This window comes from Larimichthys crocea, chromosome III, assembly GCF_000972845.2.
Source record: "Larimichthys crocea isolate SSNF chromosome III, L_crocea_2.0, whole genome shotgun sequence".
Classification (NCBI taxonomy): domain Eukaryota; kingdom Metazoa; phylum Chordata; class Actinopteri; family Sciaenidae; genus Larimichthys; species Larimichthys crocea.
The window spans coordinates 49,670,573-49,690,541 of NC_040013.1; the positions used below are offsets into that span (position 1 = coordinate 49,670,573).

The following is a 19,969-nucleotide window of genomic DNA, read 5'->3' on the forward strand; positions in this document are numbered from 1 at the left end:
ACCTGAGGTTGCTTCCGCAGCAAGGGCTGAGCCTTTGTACATGCTGCTCTACCAACTGAGCTAAATGTGTTCTCAAATTATGTATTTTTTTATTTTTAGCCTATTGTAAACAACGTGGACTAAAATAGACCTGTTGTTACTCCTTTGCAAATAAATGTGCACATTGAAACCTATTCAAAACACTATTTTTGGTCCTACTCAAATACAAAGTATAAAACATGTCAATTCTCATTTCTCCGCTTCATTTGAATAAATATTGCTGCTAATCTTTCACATACACCAAGATGTAATAATCAAACCATAAATAATCCAGTTTGTATGAAGTATATTGAAAATAATTTTTTTTGTGTTTTTTAAACCATAAAATAAAGGTGCATCATGACAAAAACTTGGCAATTCAAGGGTTTAAAAATAAAAAATCATTAATATTTTATATGTATGATTAGGACTGATGCTGGTTTAAAAAAGAAAAAAAGAAAGGGGGGAAAAAAGTGATTTTTCTAGCTTGATGTTTTTATGCACACATTTATGTGCAAAAGAGTATTAACGTTAGGATTTTAAATGGGCATCAGAGGCTTAACGGGCATCAGAGGCTTAACAGGCTTCAGAGGCTTAACAGGCTTCAGAGGTTTAATGGGCTTCAGAGGTTTAACGGGCTTTGGAGGGTTAAGGCCCATTGATTTTCTTTTTTTGGTTCTAGACATGCATCCAGAAGATAGATTCAGACCCTTGCATCAAAATTTTCAACAAACTGTCTAAGTCTTAAGACTACATTTATGGTTAGGATATCTTCATATTTTTATGCTTTGGTCCAATTTAGAATCAGCATGCAACAAAACACAGACAGCCTGTCATCACTCAGACAGTCCTCTATTGGCCTTATTCTCACATTCCATTCTCTGATCAGATCTTTTTATGGCCTTTGCTTATGTAAAATAGCATCACTTCTTGAGGCTGGTCTTTTTTTAAGACCTGTTGTGGCTGTCAGTCGTCTAATAATTGGAGGGTTGCTGGTTTGAATCCTGGCTCCTTGATTGTCCTTGAGCAAACTACTGAAAAATTGAGGAAAAAAAACAAAACACAAAAAAACCCCACAATTTGTTTCTGATGTGTGTGTGTGCGCGCGTGCGTGAATGAATAGGTGAATGTGACCAGTGTTTTTGAAAGAGCTTTGGCTGGACCTGCATGCCAGCATTGATCTGTTGAGGGATAGTAATGACAGTATTTCACATGTTGGTTTCTGTCTGTCCCCCTCCAGGTACTGACGCCAGCATCCCTGTTCACATAAACAACATCTGTCAGAGAAACTATGTGACAGTTGAGAATGGGCGTAAATTGAAGCCAACCAATCTGGGCATTGTCCTGGTGCATGGCTACTACAAGACAGGTCATTTGCTTTTATATTATTTTACCTTCTCTTCTTCTTTGTAGTTATCCATTGATGGCAAGTTTCTAGAATATTGCTCATAACTCATCTTTGGACACCATGTCAAGTGATGCAGGTAGTCAGTCAATCCTTTGGCAAATGAAGCCACACAGAATGGGTCCATTTCATTAAAATAAATGAGGCATGTTTGTGTTTGTTTCACAGATGCAGAGCTGGTGCTGCCCACCATACGCAGTGCTGTGGAGAAGCAGCTGAACCTTATCGCGTTAGGTAAGGCCAACTATCAGCAGGTCCTGCAGCACACACTAGATATCTTCAAGAGGAAGTTTCATTACTTCGTGGATTCCATCACCAGTAAGTACACAGTGAGCACAGTGTCACAAGCTCCTTTAAGGAGTTGTCCGCAGAAACGCTCATGATTTATAACAAGGATTTCAACTGAAATCTAATACAAGTAGTTTTTTTTAACATAGGTAATAAATACAACTTGTTTGTGACTACTGTTGTCATGACAAGTAGTACTGGCAAAAATCTTATGGCTCTAGTAGCTATTAGCAGGTCATCACATAACATGAATAACTTGGTTGCCACACAATAGAATGCTGCAACAATGAGTTGATAGGCAGACAATTTAACAATATCAACTACTTTGATAAGAGAATAATTGTTTAAGTCATTGAGAAAAAAAAAGAAAAACATTTGACAGTTTTAACCTCTCAAATGGGAGACTTTGCTGCTTTTCTTTAGGTTTTGGACTCTTTAAATCATTAGTAAATTATGATGTTTTTATAGGAAAAAAAAAGATTTATCAAAGATAAGAAATATTCAGACATTCTGTATGGTACAGTTTGGTTCATTCCTATCCAGCTCCTGTCCTCATGTCGGTTGTGTTTTACAGGCATGGATGAGTTGATGGAGGTCTCCTTTTCACCCATTGCTGCCACTGGGAAGCCTCTGTCCCGTTGTGGCAAGTGCCATCGCTTCATGAAGTACATACAGGTTAGCTGAACGGTCAAAACTACTGCTAGAATTTAAAGAAAGCAAGCAGCAAGAAATTAATCTAATCTATTAATCTAATCTAATCTAATATTACTGACTCGTCCAGCAGAAGTCAGCCCATCTCGGCGTCTGTCTTTCAGCCTTTTACTTCACCAAGGTCTCACCAACTGTGGCTCAGAGGTAGAGCCACAGCTGCCGGTGGTTCGATCCCTGGTTCAGTCCCCTCCTATCTGCATGTTGAAGTGTCCTTGGACAAGATACTGAACCCCAAATTGCTTCTGAAGGCTGTGCCATCAGTGTGTGAATGTGAATGAATGGTTAGCTCCTGACTGATGAGCAGTTAGCACCTTGCATGGCAGCCAATGCCATCAGTGTGTGAATGTGTGTGAATGGGCGAGTGAGATACGTATTGTAAAAGCACTTTGAGTGGTCGGAAAACTAGAAAGGAGAAATATAAGTACAGTCCATTTACCATTCCTCCTCCTAGTCGTCCAAAACGCCAGTGATACAAACACTAACACTCCTCCAGTGCTCTGAGCTCATAGTCTGGGGCCCCTGGCTGACAAACTGAGCTAACATTAGCCAACAGCAGCAGCAGTTTACTTCACTGTCCATCATAAACTCTGTAAATCACAGAGACCTGGAGGACATCAGAGGGAAAACCAGAAAACATTTTCTCCATAAAATATGATCCAGTTTCACCAAAATCGGTGAAATAGTTGGTGGTGTGTGAGAACTTATTTGATTTGATTTAAATCTTTAAAAATGTATTTTCAAATTTACAAGTTTACAAAAGTTACACAATGTTGCTTTAACGTCTTTCATACACATCATCACAATCACATGTTTTTCAAGGACATGCTTCCTTATTACCATTTCCATCTGATGACAGAACCACTTTTCATGAATTCATGAATGACTTATGAGGCTGCAGATCTTTTGGTCATTGTCATTGTATTTAAATACATGCTTAGTGGGTTGCGTGTAACTGTTAAGTGGAGTCTTCTGGTGGAAACCACAAGGTCACCTTTGATGACGTCCACTGGTGCTACATAAGAGAGAAACTCACGTGTTTAGATTGCTCCATGTGCTTTCTCGTATAAATTACCATATACCTCAAAGATGCCTTAAGTGCAGACTCCTGTGTGGTTGTGACTCTGGTAAAAAGTACCTGTTGTTTGTGTACTTTTGATTTGAGGTCAGCTACTATAGCAGCCCTTGCAGCTCCAGCATATTTCTTGTATTTAGCTTTGTGCAACGTGTTGTAGTGGTGACCTAAATTGAAATCTTTCATGGCAGATACCATCTCTAAGCATACTAAGCACATATGTTTTTCTTTAAATTCTGTAAACAGATAGTCTTCTTCCCATTTCACCTGAAACACACGATTTTCTCGGTCAAGTTTTCGTTTTCCTTCGCTCTTAGGCATATCTGGACGTCTCTCCCGCAGAAGAAGCATGCACAAGGCGGTGTCTGCATTGGAGGCGCTATCTAGTGGCCAACTGTGTAATTACAACTGATTAAGTACATTTTTATAATTTTCAAAAATTAATTTAAGGGCCACTTCGAGTGAGGGCGCGGGCTGTGTGCAGCCCCCGGGCCGCCAGTTGCCCATCCCTGATCTAAACAGATTCAGGCGCCGTGTGCTATTCTGTCACTTGACGCTGCCAAAGCCTTTTACAGGTTCGAGGGTTTTTGTGGGCTGTATTTGCTAAAATTTCAACTTGGTGAAGCTTTTATCAAGATGGTACAAGTTCTGTATGCAAAGCCATCAGCTATGGTCATCACAAATGGATCGAATTCTAGACCCTTTCCCATTTTCTGTGGCACAAGACAGGGCTGCGGCCTCTCCCCGAGCCTGTTTATTCTTTCTCTCGAACAGTTTACACAGCACCTTTAGGCAAAATTCGGTCATGTCCCCTATCCGAATAAGACAGACATCTCATACCCTGTCAGCTTTCGCGGATCCTCAGCTTTCGCGGATCCTCATATATATGACGGACATAGAAAACTCTTAGTTAACTCTTTATTAGCGGCCTTTGAGGATTTTAAACAGCAGTCAGAATTTAAGATCAATTGGACAAAATCGGCTCTGATCTTGCTAAACGGAGCTGCCAAGGAAGCCCGATTCCCTTAGTAACTCAAATCACATACTTGGGCATACAAATATACCCTTCGCTCCAAAAAATAGTGAAGAGCAACTATGAAAAAATTCATAAGGATGTTAAACGTAATCTTGCGTTGGTACAAGTAGCCAGGCTACCTGCCTCATTGCAGGCGCATATATCTGTGATTAAAATTAATGTTTTGCCTCGCATTAATTTCTTGAGTATGATGATTCCGCTATCTCCCTCTCCAGACTACTGGACTAAAATTGATAAACTGTTCTGTGCTACAGAGACCCAAAGAGCAGGGCGGGCTCACCCTCCCAAATTTCAAAGTGTACCACCAATCCTTCCAGCTATGTCCTGTCATGGCCTGGCTTGATGGTCACTCATGTGTCTCATGGAAATCTTTAGAGAACAACCTAGTTCACTCTAGGAGAGTGGAGGACATTTTATCTTCTGGCATAAAATAAACAAGATAAATACTGTACCTTCTCTGTTGGCCTATGGAACTGCCAATCCGCTGTCAACAAGGTGGACTTTATCCCGGCTTATGCCAGCAGTCTATCCCTGGACCTACTGGCCCTCACCGAAACCTGGCTTAAAACAGAAAACACCGCCACTCGGGCAGCACTCTCCGCAGCTCACTCCTTCTCCCATACCCCCCGTCTCTCCAAGTGAGGAGGAGGAACTGGGGTCCTGGTTAACAACAAATGGAACTATGCTCCCCTGCTCCTCAACACCAACTACTGCTCATTTGAACACCATGCAATCAAAGTCATAGCTCCAGTCAAATGCTCAGTGATCGTCATCTACCGTCCTCCTGGACCTCTGGGTGACTTCGTCAATGAGTTAGACACGCTACTGTCCTCAATCCCTGAACTAGAGTGCCCGCTGCTGGTCCTCTGTGATTTCAACATCCATCTAGGCAAAGCTTACGCCACAGACTTTCTATCCCTCATCAACTCATTTGACATGCAACTAGTCAGTACTCCCCCAACTCACAAAAACGGCAATCTAGAGTTGCACGATACCCACGGTATACCCGGTACCCAGCGGTGCCAAATCATAACCGTCGCTACTATACTACAAATTTTACACGACGGTCCTACCGTGGATTACTATACTACCGGTGCCAGTCTCCGCTACATAGCGGCCGCCTCTGCTCTCCTCCCGGCTTCTCACTGCATGCTACTCCTTTGTAAACAAACCAACGTGGAACCGCAACCGAACTACACAGCTTCTGAATGATTGGCTGTTTGCCTGTTACTGGTGACGTCCAGGGATATGATAGGCTGTTTCCACACGCTGGGTCCGCCCGTCTGTTAGCTGATTGGCTGTTCGTGTGTTTCTGCCGGCAAGAACGAACTCCGGGAAGACAGCTCCGCTTCGATAGAAACTCGCTTCAAAACAAACAACAAGCTAAAGTTCTGTCTTGCCCAGACGCAGGCCCGAGCAGCGAGTCTGCCGTGGCGTCTTTGTCAGTGGCAACACTAATTTTGCTTAAAAAACAAACGTCGTTGTTTCAAACTAACTTGTACAAATATATTGCAGTTTATAAAAATAATAATAATAAAAAAAGGCTGCAGTATCGCGATAATACCCGGAACCGCGATACTTTGTCTGGTATAGTATCGTGGTTACTCATTTTGGTATCGTGACGACTCTACGGCAATCAACTGGATCTAGTCCTTACCAAAAACTGCAAAACTGATGACATAATGGTCACACCATTACATACCTCGGACCACTTCTTCATCCACTTCATGGTTTCCCTCCCAAAACTACCTACCAACCCTCAACCCATGACCACCTCTCGACGCAATCTCCGCAACTTGTCTGCCACCCACTTCGTCTCAGTCGTAGCTACAGCCCTTCCCTCTCCCAACAGTTTCTCTCCGCTAGATGTCAATGCAGCCACAGAATCTCTCAGTTCCACACTAACCGCATGCCTAGATACCCTGTGCCCTCTTTCTAGCAAACCAGCACGCTCCACTCAGCCCCGCCCATGGTTGACTGATGCCATCTGCTCGTCACGTACAGCACTCAGAGCTGCAGAACGGAAATGGCACAAATCCAAAAACCCTGCTGACCTAGAAGCCTTCCAATCTCTCCTAGCGTCATTCTCTTCATCTGTCACGACTGCTAAAATGGAATATTACAACAAGAAAATCAGCAGCACAACTGACTCACGGAAACTCTTCTCCACCTTCAAATCGCTGCTCAATCCTCCCCCACCCCCACCTGCCACCAACCTCACTGCTGACAGCTTTGCCTCCTTCTTCACAGACAAGGTGGCAATTATCAGCAAACAATTTTGTGATCCCCCCCGGTCACAACCTGCTACCCGCCCGAGACAACAGCGCAACTCTCTCCTCGTTCACCCCTCTCTCAGAAGACGAGGTATCCAAACTGATCATTAACAACCGACCCACCACCTGCCCGCTGGACCCCATCCCCTCTAAACTCCTACAAGATATCGCTCCTACGGTAGTCCCACCGATCACATCCATGATTAATGCCTCACTGTCCTCAGGCGTATTTCCAGCGGCCTTCAAACAAGCCAGAATTACGCCATTACTGAAAAAGACTACGCTTAACCCCGCCTTGGTTGAAAATTATCGGCCGGTGTCACTGCTTCCCTTCCTCTCGAAAACCATTGAGAGGGCGGTCTCTAAACAAGTCACTGACTTCCTCACCCATCACCACCTACTTGACCCAAAACAATCGGGTTTCAGAAGTGGCCACTCCACCGAAACAGCCTTACTATCTGTCTCAGAAGCCTTAAAAACAGCCAGAGCATGAGGGCAATCATTGGTACTCATCCTGTGGCTCACAGGCAGAGCGGGTTGTCCTAATCAGATGATCAGCGGTTCGATCCCCCGGCTCCCCGGTCTGCATGCCGAAGTGTCCTTGGGCAAGATACTGAACCCCAAGTTGCTCCCGAAGGCCGTGCCATCGGTGTATGAATGCGTATGAATGCTTAAAATCTTTAAACTGATGAGCAGTTGGCACCTTGCACGGTAGCCAATGCCATCAGTGTATGAATGTGTGTGAATGGGGTGAATGAGATATGTAGTGTAGAGCGCTTTGAGTGGTCGGAAGACTAGAAAGGCGCTATATAAGTACAGTGCATTTACCATTTACCTTCTCGACTTATCGGCTGCCTTCGATACAGTCAATCACGACATACTCCTAGCCACACTCGCTAACATGGGCATTACAGGCTCTGCCCACTCCTGGCTTGAGTCCTACCTCGCTGGACGCTCCTTTAATGTGTCTTGGCAAGGTCGTCTGTCATCGACTCATACCCTCTCCACAGGGGTGCCGCAGGGGTCGGTGCTGGGTCCCCTTCTGTTTGCCATCTACACCACCTCGCTGTCCCATGTTATCCGCTCACACGGCTTCTCCTACCACTGCTGTGCCGATGACACACAGCTATACCTGTCGTTCCAGCCGGACGACACCACGGTCTCCGCACGCATCTCCGTCTGTCTTTCTGATCTGTCGACTTGGATGAAAGACCACCATCTCCAGCTTAATCTGTCAAAAACCGAACTCCTGGTCATCCCTGCCCATGAGTCAATCTGCTATGACTTCAACCTGAAAATTGGTACTGTCACTATTACCCCTAACCATGCTGCTGAAAACCTGGGCGTCGTACTTGATGATCGTCTTTCTCTCTCTGAGCACATTTCCTCCGTAGCGAGGTCATCTCGCTATGCATTGTACAATATTAGAAAAATCAGACCGTACCTGACCCAATATGCCGCTCAGCTCCTGATACAGGCTACAGTCAGCTCCCGCCTCGATTACTGCAACTCGCTCTTGGCTGGCCTACCTGCTTGCGCGATCAAACCTTTGCAAATGGTCCAGAATGCCGCAGTGCGACTGGTTTTCAATCAACCTAAAAGGTCACATGTCACCCCACTCTTCAGCGACCTGCACTGGCTGCCTCCAGAATTAAACACAAAGCTCTGACGCTAGCCTACAAAACCATCTCAGGATCTGCCCCTGCCTATCTCAGCATCTTACTAAAGGCTCACGTCCCGACCAGGGCGCTACGCTCCGCTCATACAAACCGTCTAGTTGTACCCTCGCCTCTCGCAAAGCGAGGTCACTCTAAACTCTTCTCTGTGGTCGTCCCCAAATGGTGGAATGACCTACCAATGGCTACTAGAACAGCAACATCCCTTTCGACCTTTAAAAAACTTGTAAAAACCTTTCTGTTTCGAGAATGCTTCCCTGCCTAACAAAACTAACAACTAGTCTGTGCTCCTTTACACCTTTCTCAGCTTATGTCCTCCTCTGTAAGTCGCTTTGGATAAAAGCGTCTGCTAAATGCAATGAAATGTAATGTAATGTAATGTAATAATGTTGCACTATGTCCCCATTATTGCCAACACAGTTAGAAATTTTAGGATTGTTGAGAGGGACCTGAAGGGGAACTTGGCACGTGGCATAATGATGTCCCTCTATGGCACAACATGAATGTACAGACTGGAAATAAGCACCTGGACTTGCATATAAGTGAAAAACAGCGTAAACTGTTATTGAGCGGCCTCACACTGCCAAAAAGCTCCTAGTGCAGAGATGGCTACCACCTCACGATCTTAGTACTAGGAGATGGTTGACTTATTTTCATGATATAGTGTTACTTGAGTTGTCTACTGCACAGATTAATAATGCTAAAGGCATGTTTAAAAAGATGTACTGATTCTGCTGTATGTCTCACTCGCTACGGTTCAATAAAAAACAGTTCTTAACTACAACAAAAAAAAAAAATTGTTAAGCTACATCGACCCAACTTCTGATTGAAGAGAGAATGAAGCAGCAAAGAGAGAGTGGGAGCAGCTGCTGCTGACTTGATCTTCAGGGAAGTTGATGAATGTGAGAAAGAAGAAAATCAATATTAGTCATGCTTTACATTGTAAATTCATCATGACTCTACCTTTGCAATATTATTTATATCTTGCCATTTCCACCTCCATCTGTACACTTGTCAGTTGCCTGTCTGTTTGCCTATTGTTGTTTATTAGTTTCTTATTTACTGTATAGGCTGAAGGATTCTTTGGTCTGTTGTTGTTTTTTGTCTTTACTATTTTTATTCTTTTCTGTACTTCTATAGTGTATATTACACCTTGCTGCTGTAACAAAATAATTTGGGTTGTGGGATGAATTAAGTATCATCTAATTAGCATGTGTATTGTTGTCGGTTGCACAAGTGAGGTTTTCATTTATTGACTGATATTGTAAATTTGTTCTCTAACACTTAACCAGCTCTGCTTCTATGACAGAGCACTGACAGGAGCATTAACCTAACATACATGTTTTTGATGGCACAGACAGAACAACTGTTTGCTGTGAGGCAATGGCACTGATCACTGAGCCACCATGCTGTGCACAGTGTATTAAAATAATTGAGTGTATTAAAATGAACATTTGTTCTGGTGTGACCTTTTCAGTATATTCAGTATATTTCAGTGTATTCTAAACATTCTGCTTTGTAAAACATAGGCCTTACATGAATACAAGATGGTGTCGTCAGCAATCATCAGTGAGGACTTGATGAGAGTTCACCCCTTTTTGTTTGAACTGTATAACTGTATAGGATGCCCTTGATCTGATCCTGACATCTGATCCATGCATGTGTCTGCAGGCCAAGCCCAGCAGGCTCCACTGCTCCCACTGTGACGAGACCTACAGTCTTCCCCAGAATGGAGCCATCAAGCTGTACAAAGAGCTTCGCTGTCCACTGGATGACTTTGAACTTGTGCTGTGGACTTCTGGGGCCCGGGGCAAGAGCTACCCCTTGTGTCCATACTGCTTCAGCAATCCACCTTTCAGGGACATGAAGAAAGGTAAGTGTGAGCATTAACTTCATTCTTAATTCTTGTGATCAATATAGTAGGTATTTAGCTGCAGCCTGACCCTGACAGTGAAACCAGTCGTTACTTAGTCATTATTACTTTTTAATGCGTCTGCTAACCTATGATAAACTATGTGATTTTTCAGTCTTTGCCATTTTCTTTTTATAATCAGTTAAACACTACAAAAACAAGATATTTAATATTCAAACTGTTCAAACTTTCTTGTTTTTTGTAACAAAAAAAAGAAACACTAATTGTAAATTTGATGCCTACAATCTATTCAAACAGGATCATGTTTAGTGCCGTCTTCTTTTCACTCACTAAGCATTATTGAAGTCATGAAAGTGACTTCAGTGACATTTTTCCGTCCTTGCTTGATACAACTTTTGCTCAGCAGTCCAGGATCTCCATTGTTGTATTTTGAGCTTAATAATGCACCACACATTTCCATAGGAGGAAGTCCCTGAAAAAGACCATGCTCCAGAATCATGCCATGGGCACTAATACACTCTCATCATCACAGATGCTGGCTTTTGAAACAATCTCAATGGCCCTCTTCCTCTTTAGCCTGGAGGAGTTGACTTTCATGATTTTTAAAATCATAGAAAAATTTGGAGAGTGGACAGCACACTGTTCCACTTTCCATTAGTTCATCTGAGATGAGTGTAGGCATTGTAAACATTGTGTAGACTAAACAGGAAATAATGTGAATTACATATAGGCCTCCATATAACCAAAAACACACGCTATCCTCATATCGGAACACCACGTTTGATTACTTTAACATTTGTGAATAATTTAGTATCGTTTGTGGTCATTAAACCTGAATATGAACATGACCAACAATATCATTTTCTTAGCTAATCTGGCTTCTGGTCTTTAAAGCCTTCTGACCCCCTTCTTTTCATTTCTGCTTTTCTAGGTATGGGATGTAATGAATGTACCCATCCATCCTGTCAGCACTCTTTCAACTCTTTTGGCATTGGGCAGTGTGTGGAGTGTGATAGTGGGGTTTTGGTGCTGGATCCCACCTCTGGTCCAAAATGGAGGATGGCCTGTAATAAGTGCAACGTGGTGGTGCACTTCTTTGAACATGCACACAGAGTGCAGGTAAGAAAATAATCCAGATGTACAATATATGGCACAATGTCACATACACTGTGTAAATAGGCTTTATATGCCCAGAACAGCACAAACTGAGTGATCTATCTTTCATCCCAGCCATCTGAGCAGATCATTTTCTGATTATGGGGCTTTTAACCACATATGAATTACTCTGTTAGAAGTTATTTCACCTGCTTAAATTTAGCCAGGGCTGCTTTAATGTGAAATGTTTTGCTGTGTTAAATTCTGTTTCGTATATGTCTTCCCTACTCTGTCGGCTGGTTCGTACTGAAGATGTGCATCTTTAAAATGCCTCACATAGTGTTGTAGTTTTAAAAAGCCTGAATCATTTCTTAAAACAGCTAGTCACTGTAGTTTTTATCAAATGTCAGTTAAACAGGAAATGGTGTTTTCAGCAGCATCTGGTATTTTGTACATGTTGTGAATTCATTCAATGTTGCAGGATAATTGATAACTCTGACTTACTGTTGGTGATTCATATTTTGGACTTTGTGGATATATATCATATTTCATGGTAATCCATCCAAATTTGGAAATATTTCACTCAAAAGCCAAAAACATCAGCCTCACAGTAGTGCTACAGGACATATCGGAGGAATCATTCTTTGGGGACCATGAATGTACCAAATTATTTTGTGAAATAGTTAAGACATGTCAGTGTGGACTGACTGACATGACAGAAAACTAAACTATGTTAGAAATGTGTGTGCTGTAGAATACATGATCTGCTGTTGTAAAGCTGAGGTTTGATCTATTTCTTAAGTGGAGGGAACACTGATAGATATGTTTAGTTTTAAAAAGCGGGAGTATCCTTCAAACAAAGCCACAGCAAGTCTGGCAGGTATTAACACTGTAAGCTGTTAGTAGTAGTTATTACCTGGTGCTGTTATTAGTCAAGTCCCTGTTGGCAGTTTGACAGAATCAAAGGTCTGCAGTGATACTGTTTCCTCTGCAGCAAGGTTTTATCATTTCAGACCACCTCTTGATCCTTCGTGCTGTTTCCAAGGTTTCTCTCTCTTCCTGTAGGTTGCTCAGGAGAGCTGCGACGCCTGCGATGCCTCTCTTGTTGCGGTGGACTTCAACAAGACCCGCACTCCTCTTCCTGCCGGTGACACCCAACACACTGGCTGTGTTTTCTGTGATCTGATCTTCCAGGATCTGGTGGAGCTTAAACATGCAACTATGAGGCACGGCAGGGGTGGGGGTGCTAGACGAGGTGGACTGGGACGAGGCAGGGGACGCCGTGGGAATCCTAAAAAACCAAAAGACAAAATGGCTGCCTTGGCAGCTTACTTTGTATAGCACCTGCTCTTAGTTGCCTAACACATAGTATAAAGGTGTATATGTATGTCAAAGGACATTTTACGTGTTTTATTAAACTGTAGAATATGTATTTCAAAAAAGGTTTGCTGTTTGTTCACTATCATAGAATACAATTCTGTACCAGACTTTTGAGATTTGGGCTTAAATTCTGGGCATTTTAGCATAAACTTGTATCAACAATGACCCAACAAAGATATCTGCACCATTTATCAAACAAACTTAATTCCATTCCCAGGAGGAAGAGCTGAGTTGATGCTTTTCTGTTCATTTGCATAATCGTGCTTCCATATCCTTTTCTTTAAATCTATTTTCCATTTTCAATATAATTTGTCATTCTTTGTCAAAAGTAAAACCATAACAATAAGTTAGTTACTCATTGATTGTTCAACCATGCATGCCACAAATATTCTTGTTAAACTGAATATTTTTGGGTTTTGGAATGATGATCACATTTTTTTTTCTTCATTCATCCTGTTTGTATTTCGTGTGTCCAAACAGAGAAATGGTCGTCTGGCCCATAGACATATATACATAGACGCCGCATTGAGCGGGTTGGTCGTTGGTCTCGATACGTAAACGGCGCCGCCATATTGGTTCGGGCAGATCTGCCGGTAAACTAATACAAGGAAATGGACTGAACTTCATAAAGCGCCTTTCTACAAAGTTCTTTAAGTTAATGTCTCTTATACACCCATTCACACACACACTAATATATAATAGTGTGTAATAGTGTGGATCTGGTTATAACCAGATCCTGAAATGTAGATGTGACAAGAGGGTTTCTGAATAAAGAGCACACACACACACACACACACACACACACACAATAGATAATTTAAAATATATATATATATATGTAGGTATGTATACTGTAAAAACACTCAGCATTAGAAAAATAAATACGTTGGTTAGGTGCTTACATAGGATTAAACATTTATAACATCACTTTAAAAGTTACATACGTGTTTTTGGTGCCTGTTTGTTTCCCAGATATATTAGTGTGTGTGTGAATGGGTGTATAAGAGACATTAACTTAAAGAACTTTGTAGAAAGGCGCTTTATGAAGTTCAGTCCCTTTCCTTGTATTAGTTTACGGGCAGATCTGCCCGAACCAATATGGCGGCGCCGTTTACGTACGATTCAGCGCTCAATGCGGCGTCTATGTATATATGTCTATGGTCTGGCCCTTTAAATCTGCAGCGGAAGAAGTAGGCGGGATGTGTGTTGGCGTACAGGAAGGTGGTCCAATAGTGTGTAGAGCAAATCGTAGATCTTGTAACGTTCTTGGTAGTTTACTGTGATTGCGTTTTGCCCGTCAGTGTGTGTATCCTCAGCTGTAGAGCACAGGCTCGCCTCTCTCTCTGTCTGTCTGTTAGCTCAGTGCTCTGTGGCTCTTTGTCTGATACAAGGCGCGCTCTCAGCAGCTACTTTGTTCAGGCGTAACGTGACTACAAGAGTTCCAGCTGGCTATCCCCAGGTAAGAAAGAAACAGCGTCTGCTGCTCGGGAAAATGAATCCAGTTACGAGTAACCATGATGTAATCATTTGTGCCTGACAGCTTAACATCTGCACCACGAGTGAACAGAACAGTGTCATAACCAGAACACGTCAAATCACGCGATGTTTTAACAACATAAATTGAGAATAAAGTTGGGCGTGCACAGTGTTTATCTGCAGTGTCTCTGTATCTTCAGCATGCCTCCCTCTCAAGTGGAAATTATGTCCTTCTTGTACGAATCTGTGTTAACAGTTGCTGAACAGCCTTCCAGCGTCCTTCTGTTCCCAGTTATTGAGCCGTATTAACACTCGATCATCATCATAAAACATGAAGTCAGCAGAGGAAACGCTAATGGCTGCTGGTCTGCTGTCGTGTGATTTCTGAGGCCATTTCCGCCAAAAAGAAAAGACGTGAGCTCAAATGAACACACTGCAGGAGAGAGACGACCCATTCAGAGCCAGTCAGACTGTGGCATCATTTTGACTGAGTCATTATTTTAATGTACACCATATAAAGGCTACATCAGCTGTATGATAACTGAGAACTAGAAAAATTTCTAAAGAAATTTTGAGTGTGTGTGACTCTGGCCCTGTCGTCCCCATGCATTATTATATAGCATGTCTTGCTCTGCTGTCTCTGTCTGCCATTTTACACAGACAGGTTCAAATTAAGTGCCAAGAACTACTAAAATGGCCGCCGCTCAGCTTCTGCTGGCCCCTCTACTACTTCAGGCATGCTGAAGTTGCCAAGCAACCAGGACCAGCTGTAATCAGGGGAGCAGTTACTGCACCTGTTAGAATGTCACTTAGAGACAGAGAGAAAATGCTGAGACCTCCTCTCGAACAGGAAAAACTTTTGGCCTCGTGAGCCCTTCCTGATCGTCTACATAGTCGTTTTGTGTCAATAAATGAAGAAATGTGCCCTTGGGAGCAAGAGAGAGAAACGTTACTTCTGCCTTCCTCCAGAAAATTTCCTGCCTTTTTAACATGGGAGTATATGAGGCTGAGGATGGGAGTTGCTGCCGCATATTTGCGTGTCATGCCAAAACTACATATCTGACAGCTACAACAGTGTTATCACTGCGACCGCCTCCAATTTTCCTACGTTTGAGGGGATAATCATGTCTGTAGCTGTGCATTTGCGGCCACAGTCGCAGTTTACAAATTTATTTTTCAACGACTTTTTCTCTCCCTGTCCACTCTAGCGATGACATCACTCACTCTAGCTCTGAAAAGTTCTCGCAATACACACCCATTCATTTTTTGGCGTGGTTTTTTGGCGATTTTTGGCAAAACCGTTTGCCGAAACTCTTAGAAAAGTCATAGCAATCGATTCCCGGCCGGTCGTTTTGATGCGACAAAAACTCTGGGAGGAGTAGCAAGACAAAAAAAGGGCGGAAGAATAATAATAACTAGAAAAATTTCTAAAGAAATTTTGAGTGTGCCTTACATGGGACTCACACCGAACAAGGAACGGAAGCGGAACGGTACTTTGCCCGGCGTCAACTCACACCGGACGCGGAACGGAAGCGGAGCGAGCCGGCCGTATTCACGCGAGATCACGAGAGAATCCTGGACATACCCGAGACCCCGCGATAAACAGTGTATAAAGAAAACAACAACAACAAACAGCTGACTTTGCTTCTCCGACATGGAGGAGATTATAAAAAGCATCTGTTGTGTCATAAATGATTGTGTGTTGTTCCACATCAACAATTAGTCTCTCGTTGAGACCCTTTGATCGATCTTTGATCACCTGGTGCCACCGGTCATGACGTAACGTTGATGTGAAGTTGTAAAAAGCTACATGAACTGTGTATTGTTTTATTTTGAAGGGGGGCGGAAGTTTATTATGTTGATTCTGTGTCGGATTTCCTGTCTGGTGCGCAGTGGTCTGTTGAAATTTACGAGGTTTAGCCGCGGCTTGCGGAAAAAATAGAAATCCTGCGGAAAGCTCGCGAAGTGGCGCGGAGAGCCGCTTCTGGGACGCTTCTGATCCGCGGCTGATCCGCGCCCGGTGTGAGTGCTCTCATTGACTAGACTGGATTCTATTTGCTACGGTGACCGCGGCGGTGCCGTTCCGCTTCCGTTCCGCTTCCGTTCCGCGTCCGGTGTGAGTTGGCCTTGACTCTGGCCCCGTCGTCCCCATACATTATTACTGACACTGCTCAGCAAATTCAGTACTAGAAAAGAAATTTTGAGAGTGACGAGTGGGCTGTTGCTGGGGGTCTGTATTCAAAAAGCACACCTCAAACAGTCATTTTTAACATGTTTATTTAGACACAGGAGCAGCTAGCGTTTACGTGCTAACAATTACCATTAACATTTTTAGCTAGCAGTTAGCATTAGCATGTTAGCATTAGCATGTCAACGATGATGGACTAGCAGTTAGCATTAGCATGTTAACATTAGCATGTTAACATTAACATGTTGACACAAATGCGTTACCAGTTACCATTAAGAACCCATACAGAAATCCACCCCACACGGTAAGGAGGTGGAAAAACAAACAAAAACAAACCACACACCTCCTCGCACACAGTGCTTGCATCTTGCAAATCACTCCCTAATTTACACCATTTACTGCTCGCATAATGATGTGTTCATGTTGTGGGAATGAGGAGTGGGGTGCTGTAAATAGTAGAATAAATTCAACACGCGGAGCGTATAGTGCACTATAATGGGCAAAGGATGAAATGATTTCAGACACAGGCCAGAATGCAGGATGGTCGAACCAGCTGTATAATACTTGAATGATAATCGCAACAAACTCGAAAGCATAATTGTGATTCAACAATTTTAAACGTACTATTAATGAGGGATCTAAATCTTAACTGGAATGCAAATCCATGAACACGTTGATAATATTTTCATCATATACAGTATTAAATGAGATGTTCATACTTTAATATTCAGTATGTGATTTTCATATATATTATTAAGATTGCTGGTTTTTAGTGTTACTGTTTCTTGCATCTGTAAGTGTATTTTTTTTGGTGTGGTTATTCGGTGTATTATATCTTTTTGTATGAAATGTGCCATATTGAAGGAAAAAAAAATGATTTTTGTGACGATTACTCTTGTTGATTTCCAAAAATAAATATTCTTAAATATCTGATTTTGAATCATGTAAACGCCTTCAATGCCTCTAAAAAACATATTCTAATGAAACGGTTGCAACAAATCAGCCCCTTAAGAAGAAAAGGAAGAAATCGGGACGACTTAGTCATTATTACTTTTTAAGCGCGGCTAACCTATGATAAACTATGTGATTTTCAGTCTTTGCCATTTCTTTTATAATCAGATTAAACACACAAAAACAAGATATTAATATCAAACTGTTCAAACCTTGTTTTTTGTTAACAAAAAAAAGAAACACTAATTGTAAATTTGATGCCTACAATCTATCCAAACAGGATCATGTTTAGTGCCGTCTTCTTTCACTCACTAAGCATTATGAAGTCATGAAAGTGACTTCAGTGACATTTTTCCGCCTTGCTTGAACAACTTTTTGCTCAGCAGTCCAGGATCTCCATTGTTGATTTTGAGCTTAATAATGCAACACAACTTTCCATAGGAGGAAGTCCCTGAAAAAGACCATGCTCCAGAATCATGCATGGGCACTAATACACTCTCATCATCACAGATGCTGGCTTTTGAAACAATCTCAATGGCTCTTCCTCTTTAGCCTGGAGGAGTTGACTTTCATGATTTTTAAAATCATAGAAAAATTTGGAGAGTGGACAGCACACTGTTCCACTTTCCATTAGTTCATCTGAGATGAGTGTAGGCATTGTAAACATTGTGTAGACTAAACAGGAAATAATGTGAATTACATATAGGCCTCCATATAACCAAAAACACACACGCTATCCCATAGGAACACCACGTTTGATTACTTTAACATTTGTGAATAATTTAGTATCGTTTGTGGTCATTAAACCTGAATAGAGAACATGACCAAACAATATCATTTCTTAGCTAATCTGGCTTCTGGTCTTTAAAGCCTTCGGACCCCCTTCTTTTCATTTCTTCTTTTCTAGGTATGGGATGTAATGAATGTACCCATCCATCCTGTCAGCACTCTTTCAACTCTTTTGGCATTGGCAGTGTGTGGAGTGGTGATAGTGGGTGTTGGTGCGGATCCCACCTCTGGTCCAAAATGAGGAGGGCCTGTAATAGTGCAACGTGGTGGTGCACTTCTTGAACATGCACACAGAGTGCAGGTAAGAAAATAATCCAGATGTACAATATAGGGCACAATGTCACATACACTGTGTAAATAGGCTTATAGCCCAGAACAGCACAAACTGAGTGATCTATCTTTTCATCCCAGCCATCTGAGCAATCATTTTCTGATTATGGGGCTTTTAACACAATGAATTACTCTGTTAGAAGTTATTTCATTCACCTGCTTAAATTTAGCCAGGGCTGCTTTAATGTGAAATGTTTTGCTGTGTTAAATTCTGTTTTCGTATATGTCTTCCCTACTCTGTCGGCTGGTTCGTACTGAAGATGTGCACTTTAAAATGCCTCACATAGTGTTTGTAGTTTTAAAAAGCCTGAATCATTTCTTAAAACAGCTAGTCACTGTAGTTTTTATCAAATGTCAGTTAAACAGGAAATGGTGTTTTCAGCAGCATCTGGTATTTTGTACATGTTTGAATTCATTCAATGTTGCAGGATAATTGATAACTCTGACTTACTGTTGGTGATTCATATTTTGGACTTTGTGGATATAATCATATTTCATGGTAATCCATCCAAATTTGGAAATATTTCACTCAAAAGCCAAAACATCAGCCTCACAGTAGTGCTACAGGACATATCGGAGGAATCATTCTTTGGGGGACCATGAATGTACCAAATTATTTTGTGAAATAGTTAAGACATGTCAGTGTGGACTGACTGACATGACAGAAAACTAAACTATGTTAGAAATGTGTGTGCTGTAGATACATGATCTGCTGTTGTAAAGCGAGGTTTGATCTATTCTTAGTGGAGGGAACACTGATAGATATGTTTAGTTTTAAAAAGCGGGAGTATCCTTCAAACAAAGCCACAGCAAGTCTGGAGGTATTAACACTGTAAGCTGTTAGTAGTAGTTATTACCTGGTGCTGTTATTAGTCAAGTCCCTGTTGGCAGTTTGACAGAATCAAAGGTCTGCAGTGATACTGTTTCCTCTGCAGCAAGTTTTTTATCATTGCACCACCTCTTGATCCTTCGTGCTGTTTCCAAGGTTTCTCTCTCTTCCTGTAGGTTGCTCAGGAGAGCTGCGACGCCTGCGATGCCTCTCTGTTGCGGTGGACTTCAACAAGACCCCGCACTCCTCTTCCTGCCGGTGACACCACAACACACTGGCTGTGTTTCTCTGTGATCTGATCTTCCAGGATCTGGTGGAAGCTTAAACATGCAACTATGAGGCACGGCAGGGGTGGGGGTGCTAGACGAGGTGGACTGGAGCGAGGCAGGGGACGCCGTGGGAATCCTAAAAAACCAAAAGACAAAATGGCTGCCTTGGCAGCTTACTTTGTATAGCACCTGCTCTTAGTTGCCTAACAATATAAAGGTGATATGTATGTCAAAGGACATTTACGTGTTTTATTAAACTGTAGAATATGTATTTCAAAAAAGGTTTGCTGTTTGTTCACTATCATAGAAT

At 42.2% G+C, this 19,969-nt stretch overlaps 1 protein-coding gene across 3 annotated transcripts in view; it reads left to right on the forward strand.

Annotated features, from left to right (window-relative positions):
* top3b (DNA topoisomerase III beta) overlaps window positions 1–12,889 on the forward strand; it is a 32,153-nt gene extending 19,264 nt beyond the window's left edge. Inside the window, exons 13-18 of one of the 3 annotated variants that reach the window (XM_019277321.2) lie at window positions 1,259–1,387; window positions 1,592–1,741; window positions 2,286–2,386; window positions 10,151–10,352; window positions 11,284–11,471; window positions 12,513–12,889. In XM_019277321.2, coding sequence (XP_019132866.1) covers window positions 1,259–1,387; window positions 1,592–1,741; window positions 2,286–2,386; window positions 10,151–10,352; window positions 11,284–11,471; window positions 12,513–12,788 — 1,046 coding nt within the window. In that variant the 3' untranslated portion in view covers window positions 12,789–12,889. Of the gene's footprint in view, window positions 1–1,258; window positions 1,388–1,591; window positions 1,742–2,285; window positions 2,387–10,150; window positions 10,353–11,283; window positions 11,472–12,492 lie in introns of all 3 variants that reach the window. The other 2 variants (XM_019277322.2, XM_027277747.1) reach the window with 2 other exon arrangements.
* The last annotated feature ends 7,080 nt before the right edge of the window (window positions 12,890–19,969 follow it).